The sequence below is a fragment of the Alligator mississippiensis genome, chromosome 8 (assembly GCF_030867095.1).
Source record: "Alligator mississippiensis isolate rAllMis1 chromosome 8, rAllMis1, whole genome shotgun sequence".
In the NCBI taxonomy this organism is placed as follows: Eukaryota; Metazoa; Chordata; order Crocodylia; family Alligatoridae; genus Alligator; species Alligator mississippiensis.
In genome coordinates this window covers 35,154,079-35,169,329 of record NC_081831.1, presented here as the reverse complement: position 1 = coordinate 35,169,329, position 15,251 = coordinate 35,154,079, and the positions used below count along the sequence as shown (strand labels likewise).

At 46.3% G+C, this 15,251-nt stretch overlaps 1 protein-coding gene across 2 annotated transcripts in view; it reads right to left on the bottom strand.

The window, feature by feature from the left end:
• The window catches only part of LOC102576035 (exocyst complex component 1), a 70,168-nt gene that overhangs the window by 10,521 nt on the left and 44,396 nt on the right, over window positions 1-15,251 (bottom strand). The window contains exons 10-14 of one of the 2 annotated variants that reach the window (XM_014609953.3): window positions 5,004-5,128; window positions 3,942-4,055; window positions 3,585-3,658; window positions 1,635-1,875; window positions 618-801 (exon numbers count right to left, since the gene is read on the bottom strand). In XM_014609953.3, the coding sequence (XP_014465439.1) occupies window positions 618-801; window positions 1,635-1,875; window positions 3,585-3,658; window positions 3,942-4,055; window positions 5,004-5,128 (738 nt within the window). The remainder of the gene's footprint in view (window positions 1-617; window positions 802-1,634; window positions 1,876-3,584; window positions 3,659-3,941; window positions 4,056-5,003; window positions 5,129-15,251) is intronic. The other variant, XM_059732621.1, reaches the window with a different exon arrangement.

Below are 15,251 nucleotides of genomic sequence, written 5' to 3'. Positions count from 1 at the left end.
CGGGGTGTGTGTGTGTGTGTGTGTGTGTGTAGACCTCAGGTCAAAATTTTTAATCGTTTCATTACAACATGAGGAGGAGAGACTGCTCTAGGAAACTAGATTAGTTTTTTCAATCTGTTCTAAGTAGCAGCTGCCCTTTAATGATTTTAAAAATGAAATAAAATAGTATTTCAACTGTGTCATATTTGTAACAGCTTTAGGAGTAATGCATATTATTCATAGCTACACAATGGAAAATAATTAAACCATATAAAATGTAAAAAATATAGACAAATCTAAATGAAATTTTGAAATGCTTACATTAATTTTTCAGAGTTTCTGCTTCACAAGAAGCTTGAAAACAAAATCCAGGATATTTGTCTGAACCAGAAGCCAAACAAATGTGAAAAAGCAGCAATCCCCACAAAATGGGAATTCTGGACTTTGAGCAGCTGTTTCACTGCTCCAACTCTCACACAGTGCCACATTTTACATAGGCCTCTTTACATAACAACCCCCCCCCCCCCCCATTCCAATATCTGCATGATTTAGGCTTTAACATATGGAACGGAAATACTGATTCAGACCCAAAGGTTGTGATTCAGGTTCATATATAGATCTAGGACCTGTGTACTCACTGCTGTTGAAGACTGTATCCACCAGTCTCATGTGGGCTTTCTCCAACTCTCCTGTCTGCTGGGCCCACTTAAAAGCCTCCTCAGAGAAATTCACGTATTCCTCAAAGCGGCTCACAAATGGTAGGATCCCACCCTTCATCTTGCTGGGCAACTTTGCTTCCTCAATTTCTTTGCACAGAGCATACTGGAATCAGTAAAATAAAGCAGAGCACTCTCAGACATGACTAATCTCTGTCTCAGCTGAGGACAGGTCAAGGAGTATGTTGGCAAGCAAACCAACCACAGCCTACACACCAACATCAGTGTAACTGGGCTTCTGTGCTCTGGAGAGACAGAATTTATCATCTGCATGGGATGAATATGCATTGCATGACGAAATGTTCAATTGTGGAGCTGCTCTTACATTTCAAGGCCAGAAGGGACCATTATAATATTTAAATCTGACCTCGTATTTGAGACTGGACAATGAATTTCATTCCCACTTCAGGACCCTACTGCTCTTCAGGGGTGATAATGCCAACAAGGACACTAATGTGAATCACTTGTGGTGCTTTTGTGGTCTGGACTTTTCTACTAGCAGCTTGCGCTGAGACCCCTGTTTTGGTTCATAGGGACTGTTGGTGGAGAACAGGTGGCCACCACTTGTAGCCACTGCTGAAATGGACTAGATCTAAATCCATAACTTAGACGTGGAAGCTCCTACATGAGCATTTCCATCCATGGTTTTAGGAACTCCTGTGGCTTCCCAGCTTTGTGTGAACTTGCAGAACTCAATGACAAGTGAGAATAGTCTCTCACACTATGTATGGGCCACGTGGTGTGATTTCAGGCCTTACAAGATCTGAAGGATGAATCCATGCCTAGTATAAATTATTATTCACTCCAGTGCTGGAGACTGACTTCAGTGGTATAAATGATACTGGCTTATACAAGGTGCAAAAGATCTATTGATTATAACACTATTTTGAGCTTCCAACACTACCTGAAACTCATCTCTGTTTATAACTAGGAACTCACAATGCACTTGTTGAAGTTGTTCTTGGCTAGGAGCAGCATGTTGCTGAGGACAGTGTTGAGGAAGGAGGAGGACAAAGCTGAGGAAGAGCCCTGTATCTCCAACATGTAGTCATTCAAGGTAACCAGGACTTGCAGGCAGCTAAACTCATGGACTTTATTGAAGGTATCTATAAAACTTCTCAGCTCTGGCTCCAAAGAATTGAAAATCTCAGTCAGCAGCTGTGCAGAAGGTTCTTCTAGTCTAGGATAAGGGTTACAGTCAAGAAGGTGGTTGGGACAGAAAGGTGACGCTTACAGAGGTATGGATAGTAACAATGATATACAGTTGAAAGTTCACACCCCAGCGAGACACGTTTATAATCAAGGGACTAGGACTTGTAGAGACCAGATAGTTACAAAATCAGCAAGCAAGCCACCTACTACCATTCCTATACCACAGTATATGTCAATAGACTTATCTAAAAATAAAAAACAGATGCAAGGAAAACACAGTCCTTGTCCCAAAGGGTTTGAGTATAGGATGAGAAACATCAGGTGGCAACAGCAAACAGACATAGAAGAACTAGGAATCAGTGGGACAGCTATGATTGCTAGGAGCACGTGAAGCGGGCCCTATTCGATTTGGATTTGGCCCGAATTGGGGACAGTGACTCAATTCATTGATTCAGATCACTGTCCCTGATTCAAATAGGCCAAATCTGAATCTGAAGATCTGATGCTGATTTGGAGAATCAGCAATTCGGACATAGACACAGCTTTAAATGCTTTTTCTACATACCTCTAGGTACCAGAGCAGCTTGTGAATGCTGCGATTCTGGGGCGTATGGAGCATCTCACAGGAGTGCAGGGGGGGCCCTGTGCACTCCCCGGAAGACCCAGAAGTGGACTAGAAGTGCTTCTCATCCACTTCTGGGTCTGCTGTTGAGCACACTAGGAAGCCCCCCGCACTTCTGTGGGACACTCCATGTGGCCCAGCACTGCAGCATTCACAAGCTGCCTGGTACTTAGAGGCGTGTAGAAAAAGCATTTAAAGCTGTGTCTATGTCCAAATCAATGAATCTTTCTGAATCTCTCCAAATCAATTCAGAGGGTTCTGATTCAATTTGGAGAGAATTAAAGGGTCTTCTGATTCAATTTGGATTTGGAGATTTGGCCACCCAATCTGGCTGAATCTCCACTGAATCTTCACAGAGCCCTAATGATTGCTGTAATAAGTAATGACCAGAGCACACTAAATGTGTACCCAGGGAATGCAAACTAGCTCTCCTGATGCCTAGTCCAACATGCTATCCTCTCCCAAGTTATAATACCATCAGAATTCTTAGAACTACCTTCCTAGTTGTAGATGTGTTCATATTTTTGTGCCTTGCTTCTTCCATTAGATCGGACCAGAACCAAGGGATAAAGAATCTTTTCAGACAGCCTTCTGTCTGAATAAATATTGGATTTTAACTCACACCATCTTAGGTCCTGTTCCACTGGCAATAGAGAACCATCAGGTGGCTTTTCGGGCAAATTGCCCCCAATATTGTAAAAAAAAAAAAAAAAAAAAGGTCATATTCCACTCTCATTTACATGGATGTAAGATAGAAAGTCTGTGGAGTTACTTCTAAGTATCACCAATCTAAATGTGATCAGAGCCAACATTTTTTGTAACAGAAAACCTCACTGACTTTATCAGGAGCATCACTAGGTCTGGGTGACCAAAGCAACCACTCTGGTTGCTGAATCTGGGTGGGACACCTCCAAATACTCATCCAGGATGCTGATTGTTTGATACTGTTGTAAGGAAAAAACCCTGAAATGTTCAATCAATGAATAAGAAGTATGAGATCAGCAAAGATAAAGGAAAAAAAATCTGTCCAATTCAACTCAATCCTCAACCAGGTGCTTCTGAGAAGCCCAGGGTCTGTGATCATTGCAATGAGTTATAACTTGTCACGCACGTACTGGCTCTTAATCTTGGCACAAGGCGATTCCTCCGGAAAAGCTGCATCCTCTTCTGTCTCGCTTGTGGCAGGTGGCTGGAAAATAGAATGGGTCACAGAACATAAGTCATCTTTAAAGACACTCATTTTCCCCATCCAGAGAGTAGAACATAATTTTTGGGTGTCATTTCAGTAGGAGTAATAGTGCCTTACATTACAGCTCCACGTGTGATGCTCAAGTACACACTGATAAGAATGCTACAATAATCAAATTTTGCTGAATCCAAACCCTCAAGTTAATTTAATCTCCTTGCTCCCAAAGGGTTATCACATTAAGATCAGTACACCTTCCCCCATGCTATTCACTTAGCTGACTTACCTCTAGAACTTCTTGTCTTATAGCATCCTGGCTCAGCACAAAGAACTTCTCAATAAACCTCTGTTCTGAGGTACACAGGGGTGGAAGCCCTCTCAACACCTGCTGCAACATCTGCTACAGACACAGTAAACACACCTTTAAATACTGCTTCCCTTCATCCAGCATGTCCCATAGTATCTCCACCTGTCCCCACAGCTTCAAGGTCAGCACTACAAAGAAACAGCCATCAATATTGAGACTGTTGCTATACCAAAAACCTGAATTTGCTTCAGCGTTCCCACATCTAATGCTCCTGAGATCTATTTAATCTGGATCAAGTGTTACCCAGGCTGAGTCTGTAAACTGCGCCAAATGTGACACTCACTCAGGTCTCATCACCAGGAAACAAATAACATTGTAGTATGCTGTAGGTGAACTGGAGGATGCAATGAAAAAACACATGCAAAGATTTGGTGGCCAAAAGCCCCTATACCTCTCTGTGACTTTCTGCAAGTAACAGTGGTAAAGGCCAGACCCACATCACACCCTTCTGAGACATGGACTTGTACTTCTCCAGTGATGCCAGTTCTACTTGCCACCGATTCTGGACACTCTGTTTGCACCCTTGTCCCACTTTATGAAGCCATGTCTACTGCAAGCCTGGAATCTCCTAGTGAACATCACAGTCTGAAAACTTTCTTACAAAAGCAGAGCTAGCATCAGCATTAATTTAAAAATATTAACCTGGTTTGCCTGTTTGGAGTGGTCTTCGGGCATCCCCAGAAAAGAAAGCACGTACTTTATTTTTGTGATCCTGTGAGATGAACTCTGTGCATCCCCTGAAGGAAAAGCCTACCCTTGATTTCTGAGTCCATTTTAAATAAGCTTCATGTAGTTAGAAGGAAAAATTGCCAGAAGGGACACGTATAGGTGCAGATAAGTGCACCTGTTAGAACTACAGCATAATTCTGGTTTGTTAATTTATTAGCAGTAGAGAGAACTGAAACAAAAATACCGCACATTGCATGGCCATGCTTCTGAAGACTATGCCTCCCTATCTTTGCCTGACTCTCATTTCCTTACTTTGACAAGGTTTCCTTTGTCCAGATCATCATCTTCCTCATTTCTGTTCTCAGGGAGACCAAATTGTGACTGCCGTCTGTTCCCGTAGGCCATGAAGCCAGTCTTGTCTAAACATTCTTGCAAACCTGCAACAGATAAGCAACTCTTGCAGACTTTTGCATCTACTGGTTTCTCTTCAGCTACCTACCCTACTATGGTTTGACATGTCAGCTGCAAAGGTGACCATCTCTAAGCTTCCCATCCACTCAGTTAGCCACTCCAACATAAATGATAGTAGCTCTCAGATTTATTTGCTCATAGGCACTTGGGCAATCATATTCAAAGTCAACTGGGACCAGGATTGAAAATGCCTCTGTCTTACTGCAACTTTGGAAGGTCATAAGCTATGGAGTAAAAAGTCATAGTGGGGAATCCCACTTACTACACAAATAGTTTATCCCATTTTCATAGATTTTCCACTTTCCCATTTCATTTGAGAGTATAAGATCTCAGATTTTCAGAACCCTGTAAAGTGACATTGGTATTTTTCATGTGTGACCAACACCCCCCCAATCTAAACTGATACACTGGAAGAGGGAATATGATATGGAAGAACAAGCTGTTTTTTTCTTGAATGCACCTGCAATTTTCTAGCCTTCAGCTTCAAGATTTTAGAAGTCAGGAGAAAAAGTCCATGATCCCTGAGGAACACCCATCTAAGACTGCTAACTACATCTCTCTGTATTTATATGAATCAAACTAAGAATGTTCTTAAGCGTGCAGTGCTGGGCCCTATAACAGGAAACAATGGGCCGGATCTTTAGCTTTTGTAAATGGATAGCTCCACCAAATGCATTGACTGAATTAATGCAGTAGAATCATGCTGATCTGTAGCAGCTACAGGTCTGGCTCTGTCTGTAAGAGGGAAACCCTACCGCATCTCTCTTTCATCACAACTATCATGAAAACTATGTAACGTGCTATCTTCTTAGAAATTCACTGTTAATAAAATTAGTATATGAGATTTTTGGAGCTCACAAAAGTTATGGTCTATTTCAGAGCACACATGAAATTGCTTCATCCCGAGGCACAGTATTCTACTTCCAAAAGGAAGAGACCTTAAATTCACATTTGTTTTAAAAATCATCTGAGCAAATCCACATACCTCATGATCCTCCTCAGATCAGGGGGAATACAAGGAAAAGGAATGCCTCCTACTGACTGAGTATTGATAAGACACTATTTAAAATACTGTGCAGTTCTGGTAACCAATGTTCAAAAACATTAACTAAAACTTAAAAAAAAAAAAAAAAAGGAGGAGAGATGCTAAAATGAAGAATGAAGATATTTTCTTGAAGATCTTATGAAGAATTAAAAAAGGAGCCAGGCTTTTTTTCTCTAGCAAAAAGGAGATAGAGAAGTGACATGATCACCCTGTAGAAGTACATTCATAGCATGAAAAGCTTTTTAGGGTGCAAAACAATTCTAGCAAAGAATTAAATAAATGCAAACTGATGAGGGTGAAATCTAAATTAGAGATTAGGTTTCTAACTACCAGAGGAGTGAAGTTTTGGAATGGTCTTTCAAGCCAAGTGGTGGAGGCAAAAAAACAGCCTTGCTTTAAGACTGACCTGAATACATTTATGGAAGGCCTAGTAAAAAAGGACATGGAGTTCTGGTTCAAAAATCAGTGGTGCAATATAGTGATTTAGGTTAAATCTGTTTATTGAAATTCTGTCCCAAATCCCCTCCTGATTCAAGTTAACTCACAGTCCCCCAGCATCTGAAGATGCTTTGCTTAGCTCCTGCACATCCCACCTCACAGGGTGGGTGGGTGGGCTAGTTTTGGCCCAAGTTGTCTACTCCAGCTGAACAGGGAGGCAAGCTCTAGCACCCCCAGCTCCTGGCGCAGGCCACTGCAAGCATGTGGCTGCATTTGCGGAATCAAAGTGAATGTCTGTTCACTGGTTTATTGGTTCAATCTACACAGTTTAGACTACCCTGCAAAGATTGAATCAATTCAGCCTTGGGCTTTTTAACTGTCTGTACTTAGCCCAAATTTGGAGTCAGGAAATAATTCTTCCTCTAAGATAGACTGGCTGAGACTGTAGAAATGTTTAACTTTCCTAGATTCTTCCAAGCATATTGACCAACTACTTCCCTGCTGGTGTAGGGGCAGGGCATTGGTGGTGCCCTTATTTACCCTGCTTTTACCTATGGCCTGTTATGAACTGCTCTTGGTGTTTTGAGTACTGTGCTCCAATACTGCTCCTCTGTCATGTGGGGGAAGATTAGATATTTGGACAACCTATCTCTAACCTAGGGCACAAGTGTTTCTGATTTCTTCTGTTCTTCAGACTCTACATCACTGAAAATGATTCCCTCTTTTGGGGAAATCATCTTGCCATTCCACGCAAGATACAGATAGCACAGAGAGGGAGGGAACATCAGGAGGAAGACACGCCGGGCCTCGTCATTGGGGACTCCATAAGGAGAATGGAGGGACCCATCTGCTGACCCAACCCCATGGTACAAGAGGTCTGCTTCATGCCTGGGGCTTGGATTCAGAACATCACAGAGAGGATCTTGGCCTACATTTGACCCTCAGACCAGTACCCCATGGTTCTCATCCATGTAGGAACAAATGACGTGGCCAGAGGCAACCCAGACCACATCATGAAGGACTTCAAGGCCCTGGGGGCCAAGCTCAAGGAGACGGGGGCACAGGTGGTATTGTCCTCTATTCTCCCGGGGAGTAGGTGTGGACAGCAACACGAGACCTGCGTTGGCAAGGTCAACCAGCAGTTACGAAGTTGGTGCTACCAGGCAGGCCTCGGGTTCCTGGATAACGACCCGTACTTTTGCACAGGGGACTTGCTTGGGTGGGATGGGCTACACCTCTCTCCTAAAGGCAAGCGTGTCTTCTCTTCCAGGTTGGCTGATCTCACACAGCTCACTTTAAACTAGCTTCACCAAGGGATGGGGCCACAGGAGGACTTGAGGACACCTCGCAACCAAGACAGGTGACGTGCACAAGGAGTACCCAGGTAAGCAACAGGGATCCAGATAGTCCTGGGAATTGGGAGGTGGCACATGCAACAATTCAAGGCCTTAAATGCCTCTACCCCAATGCTCATAGTATGGGGAATAAGCAGGAGGAACTTGCCCTCTGGATAGCTGGTTCAAACCCGAACATAGTAGGGCTCACAGAAACCTGGTGGGATTCATCCTATGACTGGGCGGTAAACATTAGGGGCTATAGACTATACAGGCGGGATAGAACAGGGAGGAAAGGCCAGGGTATGGTGCTCTAAGTCAAAGAGCAATACACATCCTCAACCAGCAGGATGGGGTCTGAGGAGGGGCAGGCTGAAGTGCTCTGGATCAGGATACAGGGGGGTTGTGGGGAAAGGGACTTAACAGTGGGGGTCTACTACAGACCTGCTAACCAAAGGGAAGAGCTGAACCAGGAACTCTCGGGTCAGCTTGCGGAGGCAGCTAAGTCAAGGGATGTAGTCATCATGGGTGATCTAAATTACCCGGACATTTGCTGGGAGGAGCAGTCAGCCAGGTCTGACCATTCGTGAAGGTTCCTTGCCGAAATACAGGATCTTCACTTAACCCAGGAGGTGCACGGTCCCACCAGGGGGAATGCCCTGCTGGACCTGGTCCTGGACACAGGCGATGACCTGGTGAGGGGACTCCAGGTCCTTGACCACCTGGGCGATAGCGATCATCGCTTGCTGGAATTCACCATCCAGCGCAGGGTGTCAAGGGCCTGCAGCAAGGCAGTAGCCCTAGACTTCAAGAGGGCCAACTTCAATGAGTTGAGATTAGTGGGAGAGGCACTGGAGTCCTGGAGAGTAGGGGAACTGGGTGCCCAAGATGAGTGGTCGTTCCTTAAGGAGACGATACTCAGAGCCCAAGGGGTGGCAATCCCAACAAGAAGCAAAGGGGGCAAGAGTACCCAAAAGCCCCCCCTGGCTCACCAAGGGCATTCGGGAATGCCTGATTGCCAAAAAGGAGGCATACACCCAGTGGACGGGAGGGACTATCACCAAAGAGGAGTATACCTCCACTGCTTGTGTCTGTAGGGGGACTGTTAGGAAAGCTAAGGCAGATACAGAACTGGGGCTAGCATCAAGGATCAAGGATAACAAAAAGTCCTTTTTTAAATACATAGGGAGTATGAAGAAGGCACCAGGTAGTGTGGGGCCCCTGCAGGATATGCTTGGCAATGTGGTGGTTGCACCAGAGGAGAAAGCAGAACTCTTTAACAATTTCTTTGCCTCCATTTTCTTGTGCAGGGACCAGGACTCCCCTACTGAGATTCAGGACAGACTCAGAAGAAACTCTGCCAGGCCTAGGGTCAGGAAGGACTGGGTTAGGGAACTTCTGGAGGGCTGGATGTGTTCAAATCAGCAGGTCCAGCTGCTCTCCACTCCAGGGTGTTGAGGGAATTGGCAGGGGTTATTGCAGGGCCCCTGGCACAGCTTTACAAGCACTCATGCTACTCTGGCCAGGTGCCAGATGACTGGAAGAAGGCCAGTGTGGTCCCCATCTATAAAAAAGGGAAGAGGGAGGACCCGGGCAACTATAGACCTGTTAGTCTTACTTCAATCCTGGGGAAGCTCTTTGAGAAGATCATCAAGGAGCACATCTGTGATGCGCCAGCAGCAGGGATGATGCTCAAGGGCAACCAGCGTGGTTTCATTAGGGGCAGGTCCTGTCAGACCAACCTAATTGCCTTCCACGATCAGGTCACAAAATCATTGGATGCAGGTGTCGCTGTGGATGTAGCCTTTCTGGACTTCAGTAAGGCCTTTGACACTGTCTCCCACCCCATTCTCATTAAAAAGCTAGGCGACTGTGGCATTGATACCTAGTCAGATGGATAGCAAATTGGCTGAGGGGTCATACTCAGAGAGTGGTGGTGGACGGGTCATATTCGACCTGCAGGGAAGTGGGCAGTGGAGTCCCCCAGGGTTCGGTCCTTGGGCCCGCACTGTTCAATTTCTTTATTAGCAACTTGGACTACGGGGTGAAAAGCACCCTGTTTAAATTCGCAGACGACACCAAGATTTGGGGTGAGGTGGGCATGCTAGAAGGGAAGGACAGATTACAGAGGGACCTGGACAGGTTACAGGGGTGGGCAAATGAGAATAGGATGGGATTCAATGCTGACAAGTGCAGGGTGCTGCACTTGGGCAGTAAGAACAAGCAGCATACCTATAGGGTGGGGAACTTCCTTCTTGAAAGCAGTTGCAGAAAGAGATCTTGGAGTCATTATTGACCCCAAGATGAACATGGGCCGACAATGTGAGGACAAGGTCAGTAGGGCTAACCATACCTTGTCGTGCATCCACAGATGCATCACAAGCAGGGCCAAGGAGGTGATCCTCCCCCTTTATGAGACACTGGTTAGGCCACAGCTGGAGTACCGCATCCAGTTCTGGGCGCAACACTTCAGGAGGGATGTGGACAGCATTGAGAGGGTCCAAAGGAGGGCCACTCACATGATCTGCGGACAGCAGAGCAGACCCTACAAGGAGAGGCTACGGGACCTTAACCTGTTCAGCCTTTGCAAGAGAAGGCTGAGGGGAGACTTGGTGGCTGTCTATGAACTTACTAGGGGGGACCAGCAGCAATTGGGAGAGACCGTGTTCCCCTGAGCGCCTCCCAGAGTAGCAAGGAATAATGGCCGTTAAGTTGTTAGAGAGTAGTTTTAGACTAGACATTAGAAGGCACTACTTCATAGTCAGGGCGGCTAGGATCTGGAACTAACTTCCAAGGGAAGTGGTGCTGGCTCCTACCTTGGGGGTCTTTAAGAGGAGGCTTGATGTTTACCTAGATGGGATCATTTGAACCCAGTTTTCTCTCCTGCCCAGGACAGGGGGTCAGACTAGAAGATCTACAGGGTCCCTTCCGACCCTACATCTATGAATCTATGGAAAGGATAGCCATCAGACGGCTATACCTTGTACAGGAGAGATTGAGCAGACAAAAGGGGCTGGGGTGTAGCTCTCTATGTCAAGGGAAGCTACGTGTCCCTGCAAGCCAACATTGGTGCCCAGGGTAGATGACTGGACACCCTCTGGGTGAAAATCCGTGGGGAACATGGCACAGGGGACACAATGGTGGGAGTCTATTACAAACCTCCTACCCAGGATCAAGAGCTTGACTAGGAGTTCACCAGGGAATTGGCAGAGGCCACATGCTCCCAGTCCATGGTTGTCATGGGAGACTTCAACCATCCAGACATCGCGTTGGAAGAGCGCTTGGCCATATCCAAACGGTCACAAAGTTTTCTCATGTGCATGGATGACCTCTATCTGATGCAACAAGTCTACGGGCTGATGAGAGGTAAAGCACTGCTCGACTTGGTACTGGCAATGGGGGATGACCTAATCAGCAACCTAATGGTAGAAGGGAAGCTGGGTGACGGTGATCACGAACTGATCATCTTCACCATCCGCCATAAAGCTGGCAAGGCAGTCAGCAATACAGAAGTCCTCGACTTCAGGAAAGCTGACTTTGACAAGCTCAGGAGGCTTGTCAGTGAGGCCCTAAAGGCTCTCATCCCAAAGGGGAGGGGAGTTCAGGATGAGTGGTTGCTCCTCAAGGGAGCAATTCTGGATGCACAAGCGAAGTCTATCCCATCTCGGAGAAAGGCAGCAAAAGGGCACAGTAGCCCCTGTGGCTCTGCAGGGAACTAGTGGACCTCCTGCATCTAAAAAGAAAGGCCTACAAAGGATGAAGGATAGGATCCACCTCCAAGGAGGAATATTCTGCACTGGTCCAGATATGCAGAGACCAAACCAGTAAAGCCAAGGCTGCGACTGAACTCCAACTGGCTACAAGTATCAAGGACAATAAAAAGTCCTTTTTTAGATATGTGGGGAGCCAGAAGAAAGCAAAGGCAACATTGGACCCCTGCTAAACCAGATGGGACAACTGACAACTGATGCCCATGAAAAAGCCAACTTGCTAAATGGGTACTTTGCGTCGGTCTTTCATCAGTCCCAAGGGACGCCCCTACCCATTACGGAACAGGAAGGCCTGGGTGAGGGAGATTCCTTACATCAATGCTGACCTTGTGAAGGAACACCGTGAGAGGATGGATACCTTCAAGTCAGCCGGCCCTGACAGCTATCACCCCAGGGTACTCACGGAGCTGGTGATCATCATAGCCAGCCCCTGGCAAGGATCTTTGAGAACTCGTGGTGCTCCAATGAAGCGCCCGAAGATTGGAAGAAGGCCAATGTGGTGCTTATCTTCAAGAAGGGGAGGAAAGTGAATCCAGCAAACTACAGGCCTATCAGCCTGACCTCTATCCTGGGGAAGAACTTAGAAAACATTATCAAAGAGACCATCCTCATCAGACTGGCTGATGGCAAAATACTGAGGGATAGCCATCATGGGTTTGTCACAGGTAGGTGTTGCTTGACCAATCTTATTTCCTTTTACAACCAGGTGACCTATCACCTGGACAAGGGAGAAGAGATTGATATCATATACCTTGACCTTAAAAAAGCCTTTGATCTGGTATCCCACGATCACCTCTTGGCAAAACTGGCCAACTGTGGCCTCGGCTTCTCCACAATCCACTGGCTGAGGAACTGGTTACGTGGTCAGACCCACAGAGTGGTGGTTGACGGAAGTCAATCATTGTGGTGCCCTGTGACCAGTGGGGTCCCCCAAGGCTCTGTCCTTAGGCCTATATTGTTCAACATCTTCATTAATGATGTGGACATTGGGGTCAGAATCAGACTGGCCAAGTTCGCTGATGACACCAAACATTGGGGTAAAGCGTCCACACCTGAGGACAGGAGGGCAATCCAGGTTGACCTTGACAGGCTCAAGAAATGGGCAGATGAGAACCTGATGGCATTTAACACCAAAAAATGCAAGGTTCTCCACCTTGGGAGGAAAAACCCGCAGCATGCTTATAGACTTGGCAGTGCTGCACTGGCTAGCACTTTGGATGAAAGGGACTTAGGGGTCATGACTGACCACAAGATGAACATGAGCCTTCAATGTGATGCTGCAGCTAGTAAAGCAAGCAAAATGCTGGCTTGCATCCATAGATGCTTCTCGAGCAAATCCCAGGACGTCATTCTCCCCCTGTACTCGGCCTTGGTGAGGCCACAGCTGGAGTACTGCATCCAGTTTTGGGTTCCACAGTTCAAAAAGGACGTAGAGAAGCTTGAGATAGTCCAGAGAAGAGCCACGCGCATGATCAGAGGTCAGAAAAACAGACCTTATGATGAGCGGCTGAGAGCTATGGGACTCTTCAGCATGGAGAAGCACAGGCTCACGAGTGATCTGGTGGCCACCTATAAGTTTATCAGGGTGCTCATCAGGAGGAATGTCTGTTCACCAGAGCACCCCAAGGGATGATAATATCAAATAGTCACAAACTCCTCTGTGACCGTTTCAGGCTGGACATAAGGAAGAACTTCTTTACTGTCTGAGCCCCCAAGGTTTGGAATAGACTGCCACTGGAGGTGGTTCAAGCACTTACTTTGAATGCTTTCACGAGACATTTGGATGTCTATCTTGCTGAGATCCTATGACCCCTACTGACTTCCTGCCCTTTGGGCAGGGGGCTGGACTTGATTATCTCCTGAGGTCCCTTCCAGCCTGAATGTCTATGAAATCTATGAAATCAGGGATGGGCCTGGAGAAATGCAAGTGCATTTCTAAATTAGCTCCTTTGGGACAATCCCTGATAACACCTCCCTGGTTTCTTTATGCTGTGTCAGATTACTCCATTTCAAGCTGTTAATGCCATCTTTAACTTTCCATGATTCAATAAGGAAAAGGGCAATCACGTCCTCAGCTTCAGGACACTGTGGTGGTAGAGTAGACAGGAAGCAATTTCTTCGCTTATGTCCAGTACTGCACAACAAACAGCTGGCTAGCTATGGGAGGCTGAGCTCTGCAGAGACCAGCAATTCTGCTTTGCAAAGGATTTTAATATTTTTACATTTTGGCTTGATCTGAATTTAAAATAAACCCCCCAAATTTCAAAATTCTTTGCGAGAGATGACAAAACCCTGATTCCATGGCAGTCATCCTGGTGGGCTTCCTGGGAGCCATGAACTTTGAAGAAACTGGCAAGCACCCAGCTCCCCCTCAGCCCACCAGAGAGGCTGCTGGAGAAAGGGAGGCACACTGTCAGGAAGCCCAGCAGCTTTCCAAGAGAATCCTGTCTGGATTCATCAAGATTGGAGCATCATTAGACTCAAACCCTTTCTTCAGATATAGACAAATCAGCATCTTTATGAGAAAAGTTCTGGCAGAAGTTTTGCAGGCAGCTCTAGTGATGAGGTGGGTTGAGTTCTTTTTTAGCATCCATTATTGGCAGATGCTGTTTGAGGCAGGCTACTTGAGCAGATGGCCAATGCTCTGCGTCAGCATGACATATCTGAATGGCATGATTTTCTGAGCCACGCACAAGGTTGTTAGCAGCATGCAAGGTGTCATTTCTGCACTGTGGAGGGAGTGATCCAGGATTGGTGAACCTGGATGAGATCTGGCTTTGTCTCTTCCCTCTTCCTTTTTTCCTCCTACAGTATTTCTAGGATGCCTTAGGGCAGGAGTAGCCAACCTGCAGAATGAGTGCCACAAGTGGTAAAGGCAGCTTCTGTGTGTGGCACACAACAGATCAGAGAAGGGACAGGCAACACAAAAGCAGATAGGGTGGGAAGCAGAAAGCAGAGCAGGAGATTAGGTAGGGAGCACAGAGTATGGAGCGGTAGCAAATTGGGTAGAGGAAAGGGATCGAAGTGGAACTCTGAGTGGGAGTGGGTCTATTTTGTGACATGCCTGCCACACAGGTTGCCCCCCACTCTTTTAGGGGAGTCTGTTTTAAGAGCAACTGAGAGCCACAAGCTGAATTTGCCTGCTTCAGAATCTAACAGAAGACAAGATTTAGAAGCTCTGTCTGCCCCTCTTCTAAAAATGTTCACGGTGGTTAACACTACACCACAGCTACAGCATAGCATAGGTACCAGGGTTGGTGCCACTGGTGTGACTGGGCTCCTAGAACTGTTTAAAGCACCGAGTCAAACAGCTTAGACTTTTAAAAATGTTCCTGGTGTAGACAGGGCTATATAGGGAGTGAGTATGCAGCTAGGAGAGACTTAAGAACACCGCAATCTGCTCCCAGCATTAGGCATCTACAAATGAAGGCAGCCCAAATCTGTAGCCTCTTTAAACCAACAGACTTGCTCAAGTTCACAAAGAAGATCTCTGGCAGAGCTG